At 41.9% G+C, this 12612-nt stretch overlaps 1 protein-coding gene across 11 annotated transcripts in view; it reads left to right on the top strand.

Moving 5' to 3' along the window:
* The window catches only part of LOC121452851 (EGF-like and EMI domain-containing protein 1), a 687333-nt gene that overhangs the window by 584337 nt on the left and 90384 nt on the right, over nucleotides 1-12612 (top strand). For 7 of the 11 annotated variants that reach the window (XM_041659186.1, XM_041659185.1, XM_041659189.1 and 4 more), the window contains one exon: nucleotides 1892-2023. The exons of the other annotated variants lie outside the window; for them this stretch is intronic. In XM_041659186.1, the coding sequence (XP_041515120.1) occupies nucleotides 1892-2023 (132 nt within the window). The remainder of the gene's footprint in view (nucleotides 1-1891; nucleotides 2024-12612) is intronic. 11 annotated transcript variants of the gene reach the window in all.

Here is a 12612-nt window from a genome sequence, read left to right as displayed (position 1 = left end):
AATTTTAAGCCTGATGTTAGCATTCTCTTCATGTCCCTACTGAGATGGCGTGTTCTGGAAGCCAATGTACAAGGATATAATACAATGTACACACACCTGGGTAAATTTAATTTATTCTGACAATATTTCCTTAAAGCAGCTGCTGAATATACTTTATTGGGAATGGCTTCTGAGATCCCCACTGTGAAGGAAAATGAGTTGAAAGTATATGTAAATCAGCAAAATAGAGAGGTCGTCACCATAATCTCTAGAAAACATATTATTTTTCAATCAGAGAGCTTTGTCCAATCCTGATAGTTTTGTCTAACCACGAAATGAAATTATGAATAAGACGGGAGCATGTGGGTGAGCTCACCATGATTGGCAGCTGAAATTAAGGCAAGGAGAGCACTTGTTGAGTCGAGCATGGTGAAAACCGGCCCTGTTGGGTTTCTGCATCTCAAGCCCTGGGGTGGCCCCTATGCTCCCAGGGCCAGACACAGCTTTAGGAATCTTACCTCCAGGCCTGCAGCAGAACTGCATGTGAATAGTCAGTTAAGGATTGTTTCAGTGGTACTGGGGAGCAGTGCCCTGAACAATCAGCAGTAATCTCAGTTCCCTTATCAGCGGCAACTACTTCCAAACAGCAAAACCTTCTTCCAGCAACCTATGACAGAGGGGAGAGAAACCACATAAAGGCTGCCTAGGTATTCTGGGTAAAAGTTTGTATTGTGGGTATTTGGAACCCTAACTACAGGCAGATTTTTAAATGTGGGGGGACCCATAAGCCCATTTTAGGAAGGTTGTGCAGCCCCTGTGCCATTGCAGGAAAATCAAGTCTGGATTCAAATCGTTCTACCACAGGCAAACTCAAAATTCAAAACCACAGTGGGTGTCTCAGAGCACAATAGACGACTTGAGAGCCTCTGAATGGTTCAGCGTCACGAAGTGTGATAGGATCACTAGATCCCCAAACTGAAAGATGCAGGATTAAATTTCAACTTTGCTGCCCTTGGCGTTATGACAGCAGATGCACCGCCTCTCCAAGCCTTATTTAGTACAGGGTGAAGTTGCGATTGGCTGGGTTTTTTTTTTATATGATGTAATTATATAAGGATACGGCTGCAGATCTGGTTTGACACCTCAGAAAATGTGGTGATTCTGCTATTCCGAGACTCTGCCCAGCCCAAGACACACATCGCAGATGGGCGAAGTGGGCTGTAACTTCCAACCACTGTCAAGCGTTTAAAGAAGTTTCACTGTTTTCTCTGTGCTCCTAAGATAAGTTCTTCCAGGTCTGTACTTGCAGGCTTTAGACAGTGTCTCTTAAGGTCCGTGTGCCGGTAGTATCTACCGCTTGTCCTTTTCCATCAGTAGTTCAAAGGACATTCAACAGGACAGCTTGCAGTTTCTCCTTAGCCACCTTAGACACTGTATGCCATAAAGAACATAAACCACAGAGCCCTGCCTTGGCTAGGCTTAGAGAAGGAAGCATTGATGAGGAAGAAGATGTGCAGCTAACATTTGGGGCGTTCTTCTGAGATGCTTTTCACAAATTACACTCCCGTCTCATGCTTGTTCCGTGCAAGTGCCTTCAAAAATAAATCAAAATGGATTTCATTGTTACTGCCTGGAACACACACACACACTTTCAGCGAAGGAAAAAGAGAAAAGAAAAACGACAATTACTATATCTGTGTTTCCAAAGTGATAGACACAACATTGTGCTGATTTCTTTCGGAAATGCTTTTGGAGGAGCTATAAATCTTCAGAGGCTAGCGAACACTTTTTTCTTTGGAAAACACCTCCCCCCCCCACACACACACAAACACACACACAATTTGCCATCTCACTTAGGCGACAGTGAACGTGAAATCTGGAGCCATCTTTCTTTTTGTTTTTATTTTACAAGCCTGCCCTGATGGCCTCTGGGGACCAGAATGCCAGTTTTCCTGTGGACTCTGTGAAAATGGAGGTCATTGCAACAGAGAGTCTGGAAGCTGCGATTGTGCTCCTGGTTACACAGGAGAATCTTGTGCCGTGTGTAAGTAATAAACCCAGACAGGACAAAGAATAAAGTCAACAAATTGTTAGCTGTATAAAGGCTTTGTCTCCTGAATTGCTGCCCAGTAGACTGCTAGAGACTAGTTGACTAACTGTTGTTGATACATTCCCAGGATTTGGTAACTATAAAGGATGATTTATTGCTTTTGTTAGTTCTGTGGACTGATGAGGCTGCCTTACTCTGGGCCACTGGTGTCACTCAGATACCTCTTTCAGCAAGAGACATCATTTGCCTGGACTTGGTTGAGCATCTCTGCTTTCCATCCTCTATGTTCCTGTGTGGCATGCCTCAAGATCTGCCCCAGTCCCACAGCACAGCAGTGTCAGATAGCTTTCCAAGAAGAAGTCTCCAGAATTAACAAGAGTGGACCAAAACCTAGTCTGAGAAGACGGTCAGTGCCATTCCTACCTCTTCCTATTGGTTATGACGCATCCAAAGGTGAGCCAGATTTGGTGAGGTAGACAAAGGGATTCTACTCTCTGTTTGGAAGAGTTGCAAAATTTCACTGCCAAAGACCAGCAAGGCAGGAGATACAGTTCCTGCCACTGTGGAGACCAATGTCACATATTTAGATGTTTTTTCCAAAAGGCACTTTAGGAGACTAAATTCTAGTTTAGACTAGAATTACCATTTCTGCAGCAATAAAGGAGATTGAAGAGAGCTAAAAAGAAAGGATAAACTAAATTGAAGCTGCTTGAGAAAGTCAGTGGACCACTGCCTCCCTTGTTCCCTGCAGGTGATGGTGTTGGTGGAGTCATAGGCCAAGCCCACTTGCACTATCTGCTCTGTTGAGCTCTGCACACAGGGAATCACGGTGACCTGCAAGCCTCTCTCTGTAAAGCTATGGGCAGCCGTGGGTTGACTGTCTATTGTTTCCTGAGTGGACGTAGTGATGTGAATTAGCATCTCATGCTTAAGATTTTGTGCAAATCCCCAAGCAACTGGAAGCAAACACCCCGAGGATGGCATTGAGCAGATAGCCAGTCATCTAGTTATTTGGAGGAATACACTGTGGTCCCCAAGAATAACCCTCAAACAAAGGGGGCAGGGCAAGGTCTTTGTCTGGCAAGTTTCAGTTATAATGAGAGAGATTTTATTTCGAGACCGTCTTCCTAGCACTGTTGACCATTATTTCAATAATGAAGTTTGCCAGAATAACAGTCAAACATACTAACATTCTTGTTTGCGTTAGGGAAAGGTGTAGGAGGGGTTGGACTTAAAGGTAAGAATTTACATATTCAAAAGGTACCTGCTTTTTATTTGCTGTTTCCACAGTGAAGTGGCATTTCCCCTCATCTAACTCAACCTTAATGGGGTAATTGTTAAGCAGAGGGTAATAAAGTTTACACTCTTTCACTTGCCAGGTGATATAAATGGATAGGTGAAAAAAAAAACTCTGTTGAAAGAGGCAAGCTCTTTAGTCTTTCGGATACTGCTTTTAATAGTTGCATAACAATTCTCTCACAGTGGGATTTCAACCTCTAGGAAGTGCCTCAATGATGGCCCTATGAAGTGTCTGACTTAAATTTTATTAACTAGATTATAATTTATGTATTAAATTAAACAGAGAAAAATACTCCATCACTCTCAAGAGCAGTTGGATTTTACACTGAGATACACAAACACAAATTATATAACCACTCCAATAAAAAGATGGATGAGCCTACAAGAGAGAACTCCCAAAGACACTCCACACCCGCTTATCCAAGAGTGTATTTTTAAAGGCTCACACTTGAAGAAAAAGCATACAGCATTTCTGTAAATACTCGAGGTGGTACTCATGAAGTTGTGAAACTTTGCTACTTGGACTAATGAACTGTCAAACTGTTATAGGCTCTCAGGGATAGACCAAAACCTCATTTCCTTGTGTCCGTGTGTGTGATGTAGTGTGTGAACATATGTCTGTGGACGCTCGTGAGCCTGTGCACTTTCATGTGGAGGTTGTCAGCAATGTAGCTCAGTTACCCTTCACATTATTTTCTGAGGCAGGGTCTCTCACAGAGTCTATATCCCTCCGCTTTGGCTGGGTTGGCTGACCCGTGACTGTCCGAATATCTACCCCTATTATCACCATCATTATCATTACAGATATCTACCACTCTGCTTGACTTAAAAGTAATAGTTCAGTTTCTTCTGTAAATAAGTGCTGTTCTTTGACAATTTTATACACATATAAAACATTCTGATTCCTCTCTTTCTCCTTTCGTCTTGTCTTCCTCCCTCTGTGCCATCACTTTTTCCCTATAGTCTTGAGTTTCTGTCTTGTGTTCCACAGAGTTTAACTAAGGTCATCTCTATGATCATGGATTTGACTAGAGACCGGTAGGCTCTGTTAAATATTTTTCTTAACCAACATATTCTTCACTGATGTAAATAATCCCAATCAGATCAAATCAGACCAAATTAAAAGATGCCCATGATTAATGACTGCCAGCACTTCTGGGTGGCTCCTGGGAAAACATGGAGAAAGAAAGAGGGAAAAGGGGAGACCATGTGTTCATTCTCTGGGGGACAGTTTAAATAGCCTGTTGGAGTGGTTTTGGCCTTCACTCGAGAGGGGTCACCGATTGGCAGGCTTTCTCTGGAGGTTGAGTTTGGACTGAGGCAACTCCCAGGGGAGGGAGCTTATGCCAGGAGCTGGGGTGAAGCCCCTTGACTAAACAATCCAGACTCTTTGTATAAAAGGGCGCCAGGGAACTGAGGTGATGCTTTTAAGCAAACAGGCTCACCCCTGGATACTGAACACTAGGCCTTGCCGTGCTCAGAATCTGTTAGTTGCCAGTGGTTCAATAGCAAATAGAAGGGTTCTATGATCTCCTCCTCGTCTATAGCTGATTGCTTGATGGACCTGATATGTGTGGGCCCAGTACCAGTGCCCATAGCTGATGAGAGCTCATCATTGTCATGGCCTAGTCATGCATAGACGCCATTGCACAACCCTCTGCCTAGTTCTTAGTCAATCTGGTATTTATACCCGCTTTCACAGTGTTCCCTAGGCCTGAGTCGTATGGTGTATATGACATATTTAGGGTGTGGATTCTGGAGATTCAAACTGAGGTCCTCTTTACCAATTTGAAAGATACTGGCCTTATTTATATAAACCCCATTGTTTGGAAAATATAAATACACATATTTGAAAATTTTTTTCTTTATGAAAACTTTATTTCAGTGTAAGAAAATCCTCTGGATGATGATGAGTTGGGTTGTGTGCATGTGTGTGTGTGTGATGAGTTGTGGTGTGTGTTTATTATAAATTGGGTTGTGTGTATATGTGTGTGTGTGATGAGTTGGGCTGTGGGCATGTGTATGAGTGTGTGTGTGTGTTGATGAGTTGTGGTGCGTGTGTTGATGAGTTGGGTTGTGTGTATGTGTGTGTATTGAACTGGGCTGTGTGCATCTGTGTGTGTGATGAGTTGTGGTGTGTGTTTATTATAAATTGGGTTGTGTGTATATGTGTGTGTGTGATGAGTTGGGCTGTGGGCATGTGTATGAGTGTGTGTGTTGATGAGTTGTGGTGTGTGTGTTGATGAGTTGGGTTGTGTGTATGTGTGTGTATTGAGCTGGGCTGTGTGCATGTGTGGTGTTTGTGTGTATTGCAGAGGCTGTATGGCTTACTTATTTCTAAGTTTTATATCTAGACAGCATGTAGAAGTTGGAATGACAAATCCGCAGCTACAGGCATGTATAAAAATATGATACTAAAAACCACTGTTCTGGGCAATAAGTATTTGCTAATAAAATTTAGATGACTAAAAAAGTACTTTTTATATCAGTTAAAAGAAAATAAAGCTACCTAAGTGAAGGAAGTTTATAATTGTGTCAGGCCTGTCAGTGAATATCCTAAGTTGTCCCAGATTTATGCTTGTTGGGCCACTATTTCCAGAGCCAAAGCACAAAACAAAGGTAAACTGGCTACTGGGGGGGAGTGATTAACTCAATTATATAACACAGTTGTGTGACCACTTGGACCATGTTAGGGTTCATGATTTGGATGAATGCATAGTATCTGGGGAGTTGACATTGAATACCATGGATAGAAAATGACTAGCAATTGTAAATGTTCCTATTTGTGTGGGGGACAACTGGTAGAAAGGCAACGCTGGCTGGCTGAAGCTGTGGCCATTTCCACGTGGTAGGACTATAAAAGTGTTTTTCTCCTTTATCCAGTTGTTGATTTTCTACGTTTACTACTTTGTTTTCCTTAAATCATAGGTATGGTAGTACATGGTATCATCTCTAAACATTCTTTGACTAAGTATCTATGCATGGGAATTTTCTTTTCTTAAAGCAACGTGTGGTTGCTTAGTAACTCTATTAGATGTAGCAGTCCACTCCTACAAAGTCAGCTCCAGTTCCTGTATGGGGGATCCTCGAGGCCAAAGGAAAGTCAGAAAAAGGAAACAGTAGACAGCATAGAATCAGGAGGTCTGTCTGGTCATGCCGAAGCAATGACAACGGCCCAGAGTTTATTTCAGAACATGCTTCTATAGAAGAACCGAACAAAGCACAGCACAGACAGTCAGTCAGTGTCTAACCACAAGACCATCCCTGAGCAGCCTCTTCTCCATCATGTGCTTGCTGCTGAGAAGCAGCCTCACTTTCTGTCTTGGGGTTCCTGAGGTTTGTCATCAGCAGTATACTGTCTACTAAATAGAGTGTTCTTTCTCGTGGGCTACATCAGAAGTCTCTCACAGCTCTCAAGTTTACTGGAAAAAGCAGAGTAAGCAAGCTTGAACTCAAATGACTTATAAGTCAGAATGGACTGCAGATGGAAAGGGAGTCACACGTGGGCTCCCACAATGAGAGCAAACATTTTCCCTTTAATCTTGCTGTACTGATTGTTCCTTGTAGTTGAGACTCTTTCCCCTTTTTGTCCTGCTATGTATGTTGAATTTAATCCACCAGTACACTACCAAAACCAAAAAAAGCACAAACCTTTAAAAAAAAAAAAGCTAGTAATATTGCCTCTGAATGGTTCACTTCTGCTTCTTTAGAAATCTTAATAATTTGGTTATTGTATTTCAAATTTCTGCCATGTGTTTTTTGAAGTAAACCACATTAGGTTCCCTGAATACCGAAAGGGGATGCCAGAGAGAAAAGAGGGGAGAGATGTGAGGATGAAGATGCCCATCCCAAATATGCCCATGCTTTGAGCATCCTTTGATGAAGCCCCAGGAAAGCCATCCTGGCCACTGGCCTAGTCCTGCGCCTGTGGGAAGCTGGTAAATGTTTATTAACGGGATGAATGAGATACTAGAGACCTGAGCTGTGCGGCTTGCAATGCTCCCACTGTGATGACTGCAAACACCAGTGTGATGTCAAATGGCTCTGAAAGATCTGTGGACCTTTGGCAATTGGCAGTTCCAGGCTGTAGCCATGAGGTCGGCACGCCACAGGCTCCCAACGCTATGTTCTCCACACGCTTCTCCACCTTCCCCTTTTCTTCTGCACTGCCTTTCAGAGTGCTTTCTAAACAAACAACCAGTTTGACCTTTGTGGTCGAATTAATCAGCAAATAGTTTTGAACTGGTCTAAAACAAAAAATAGTACATAAGAGGAAAATAGGTTTCAGGGATATGGGGCTGTCCAGGTGGATCGGAGAAGTTCAAGGCAGACTTTGGATGGCTGAGATAAAAAAAAAAAAAAACCTGTGAAATCCTTAAAGAATTAATGAGAACATTTTAAAAAACACAATTATTTGGCTGAAATAATTCAAGATTCAACAATGCAAAACAGAAAATATTGTCTTACGTGTAAACAGCCTCTTTGGGCTTCTTTTCTGGAACTCATGTAGAATTCTAATTTAGAGGGACCTTTTGCTCTCATTACGAGCTGCTTTCCAACAGTTGCTACCTCTCTCATCCCAACCAGGGCTGGGCTGGCATTTTATTACACACTTTCTAAAATATCTTTATTAAAGAAAAAAGTATAGGCATTGAGAGTAGAAGGAAAAAAAGAAATATGACTAAAAGCATTTAGAACAACTCAGCGTCTTGAGAATCAGCAAATGCAAAGACATCAGATCCAACCAAATGTTTCCTCCTCCAAAGCGATTGAAGATCCGATTTTTTTTAAGTTGCTGTAAAATAAATTGTATTTAAATAATACATTTCTCACCCCTCCCTGCGGTGAGATGCATTTCCCTTACCAATCTGGTCCTCAGCAGGTGGTCCAGCCTGATGAAGTATCAGCAAAATGTCAGCTCCCACAGCGAAGTGTGACAGAGGCAACACAGACGCAGTGACAGGCCTTTCCAAAGCTATTGTGCAAATTCAGCATTAAACTAGGGACGGGGTGGACGATGGACGGCTATGCCATTCCCTCGCGTTCATCTCCCCACAGTCAGAAGGAACAAAGGGATGCAGTGCACCCGATGTTCAGTCGTGAAGCTCTGCGGTGGCGAGGCTGGACTTCCGTGAACTGGATCTCGCACCCGCAGTCTGAACAAGCTAGAACTGACATTAGCTTTCATGTTTTTAAACATATTCCCTATGAATGGGGCCCTAGTGACTCCCCTACACAGTCACCTTTATAATGTCTGTGCATTGATTAAAAGTAAAAATAAATCTTCTTATTACTTTCTAAACCTCAGTGTCCTACTGATAACAGCGTCAGTATAAGACGAAACGCTACGGCACTAAAAGTCCATTGTATTCATTAATTTCCCCACCACTGAGACCGAGTGTTTAAAAACTGCAACTGTAAGGAGGAAGACTTTAGTTTCGCTCTCAGTTTGAGAGTCCCCCAACCTCTTCACAGTTCTGCTCTTGTTTAAAAGTCCAGAGTTCCAAGTCTCTTCAAACACCCAGCTCATACTTAGCTGTGAGCACCCGGTGTCTTATTTAAGAAGCACAGAGTAACGTTCCTGTTTAGAAAGAGAACGATAGGGGTGTGGCAAGTTGGACCAAAAGAAGTCTAAACAAAATAAACCCGTAAAGCCCGGAGGGCAAAGATTAAATTCTGCAATTGCACGTTTGGTGATTTGGGTACATGGCGTCCCGAAGGGAGTTCCAACAGGCCCAAGACGCTCCTTGTCATTGACAACACACACAGTTTCTCTTTTGGACAACTGCTCTCCTCTGTGTTTCTAGCACTGGGAATCCTGGGGTTCCTATGGCAACTTAGTCTCCCCCCTCATAGCATCACATTTTCCTTCTCTAATGTTTTGCTCTCTTATGACCTACTATGTTTGCTTCACATGTAACTGACTTGCTTCGGTCATTCAATCCCTCCTCCCAAATCTCTAAACACGGTGTCATTCTTCATTGCTTTTATTTCCAATAAATATGTCCTCGTGTGTGTGTGTGTGTGTGTGTGTGTGTGTGTGTGGTATGAGTATACACATGCAAGGGTTTATATCACACAACCTTCTTGAAGTTGGTTCTCTTCTGCCATCTTATGGGATACAGTGATACAACTCATGCCCTTAGGCTTGTAAGAAATGCCTTTACCCTTGGAGCCTGCTTGCTGGCCCCCTGTATATGTAGTTAGAAATCAAGGATTTCATCTTTCACCATAGGTAAACAAATCAACCACGAGGTTCTTTCTCTTCATATGTTATGGCTCAGTGTTTTAATCAGTTGTCTGCTTGTCAATGGGAAGCATTATCACTCACACCCCCAGCTCTGGACACACCCGGGGTGCTCAAGAAAGGCTTTCTAGCTTCAGTGATACAACACCCTTGACAACTCCGTAAAGAAGTTCTGGATTAAAGTTTCATAGAAACAGTCAATTGAGTGAAAGGAGACATGATAAACACAGAATTGATGGGACTAAGAAGCAACCAGTGACTTGGACAGAATAAGCTCTACTGAATTGTGAGAGTCATCAAGATGCAAAAGGAAAAAACTGATAGACAAAAAGTCTAACCAGAACACGTGTCTTCTGAACAAGAAAACCAAATCTAGTAAGAGATAAGAAACATATCTAAACTTAAGTAATTCATAATTCACTTCCAGATAATAAGTAATAAGCATAGTAGATGGCAATCCACAGATTTATTCAATAAAATAATGTGGATTTATTCGATGAAATAATGTTTCATATTGTAGCCGTATATTCACAATCAAGAAAAAATAAAGAAATTTTGTTCCATGGAGAGGATTCCATAGAATAACCAACAAATAAAAGAAGTTAGATTTTTCTGTTTGGAGCCCACTTATACACTGCAAAGAGATTGACTGACAGCTGGGAGTGTCACCGAGGTGTTGGCTATCACAATAACCCATGCTCCACTCAGTGATGGATGAATGCTGCTTTTTGTTTGTCTGTCTGCAACATGTTACACGGCCTGAGCTGCTGACTACCACACAAAGCAACGACAGATCTCAGTGGGACGCCAAGGTCAGCCCATCTGACTGGACACAATCTCCTGCCAGAGCCTCTACTTCCTCAGCCCACTGTAAATAACCTGACTTGCCTCCTCCACCTTTTGCCGATGCTCGATGTTCAAGGTCTCTTTGTTTGCACAGGGCTTCCCAATCTAACTGGGTTTAAAATTCCCTGCCTGTTGGTAAGTATAGCTGGCTGGCTGCCTCCACTAATCCGTGATTATTCCTGAATTGAGTATCTGGCAGAGCACAAAACAAACGCTTTTTCCCACGAAGGGAGCCATCCAGAATTCTACTCTCTATTACACACACCATTTTCAGAAATCTGGGCGCAGAGATTATATTTTCCATGGAGATCATGGACTATCCAACTTGCAATTTTTATTTACTTGAGACTGGGTATTTCTCTTACCTTGCACACATTTATTCTTGGAATATAATATCCCACCATGAAAATACAAGGACCAGCTTGACATATAAAATTTTTTTAGAAAAACTTGTTATTTATTTTTTATCCCACTGTATCTAAATACTGTTCATTTTATTTTATTTTTTAAAAACAAAACAATTCAAAACTTCCTAGGACTGTAGATTATACTAGGAATTTTGTTCCATTCTCTGAAGGTTAATGACTGGTCTGGTCATAATGCCAATTAAGCCTTATTCTTACCCTCCAATGAGACTTCTTTTACATTGCACTTATTAAGCGCTGTTTGGAGTAATAAACAAGGAAAGACACCACCTTACTCTCAAGAAGCTCATATACAATTTATTGAGTAAGAATGATGTATAAACCAATTATATGTAAAAAAAAACAAAATATAATGGATGCACAATTGCTGCTGTGTTTTATCCATCAGGGGAAGCATCCTGAAGGCTTCCTTGATGAGGAAGATTTATCAGTCTAAACTGGAAAAATCAGCTGGATAAATGTTGGATATAGAATTGGCATGTTAGTCAGGGCTCCTAATTAGCAAAAGTCCAATGGAGGGAAATGATGTGGATGTGGAGAGAGTAACTGCATTTGGGTCTGAGTGTGGTGAGAGAGGAAAGGAAAGGAAAAGGATCAGTTAGCAAAGTGGCGAGATGCTGCATTAGTCAGTTTGGACCTTGGTTTCCTATAGGGAGTAATAAGCAAAATGAAGGAATTTGTATTACTTGTGTGTGTGTGGCGAGGGCACAGGCAGGATGTACGATGAACACATTCCTTCAAGTATGCATACTCACACGTGTCTCTCACATTGCTTACCATCTTACTTTTTGAGACAAGGTTTCTCCTTGAACCAAAAGCTCTATGATTGACTAGACTTTCTGGGCAATAAATTACAGAAGCCCGCCTATCTCTGCTTGCCACTGTCGCTTAAGTGCCAAACTCTTGCTATAACATGTCTGACTTTTGGAATGGATGCTGAAGATCTGAATTCAGAGCTTCATTCTCATGAGAACTTAAGTGGCTGAGTCATTATCTCTCCAGCCCAGAGAACCTGTTTGGAGGATGGCTTACATATGAGTTTGGCTGTTGTGTAGCACAGTATCTTACAAATGTTCTGTCATAGCCCCTATTCCCCTGCAATTCTGAATATTGATCCAAAGAGATGGATAGGCTTTTATAGTCATCATTAATTTTTATTGAATATAATCAGTACTACTACCATGATAAATTATTGAACATTATCTTAAAAGAATAGCTCTGCCTTATCAAACTTAAATTCTTAAACTAATTTAAAGTTTAATTCTCTCGTCTGTTCCATCTCAAGCTCAGCTGTGGAGAAGACAGCAATGCTGTGCTTCCTCTCTGTGTGTCCATCCTACTTTTACCTTCTACCCTTAAAACCACGACATGGTGGGCACCCATCAATAGGAAACAGACTCCTTTGTTGCGCAGGTGTTGATACGTCATCCTGTACTTCAAGCACAGATATTAGCTAGCAAATCAGCCAGGTTTCTGAAGACCCACACAGAGCTCTGAGGGTGTTTGCTTGAGGCTTCTACAGCTGGTTAGCTGGTTTCACGTGTGACGAGCTACTCCGTGGATATCAGAGGAGGAGAGAGGAATCTCACCTCAATTGCAATAGGACCACCTATTGGAGCACCTGTAGCTCCAATCCAGACTGTAAGCTCCTTATCCAGGCTATTACACTGGGGCTTTCTGGTTCATTGGGTTAGTGCTTAGTTTGACCTATTCCTCTTACGTATAAAATCGAACCAATAAAGAACCCCCATATCATATAATCAGTC

This window comes from Microtus oregoni, unplaced genomic scaffold, assembly GCF_018167655.1.
Source record: "Microtus oregoni isolate MIOR12 unplaced genomic scaffold, Mior012 000010F_ref0000083, whole genome shotgun sequence".
Taxonomy (NCBI): Eukaryota; Metazoa; Chordata; class Mammalia; order Rodentia; family Cricetidae; genus Microtus; species Microtus oregoni.
Note: the sequence above shows the minus strand (reverse complement) of the source record. Positions and strands in the feature narration are given on the sequence as shown.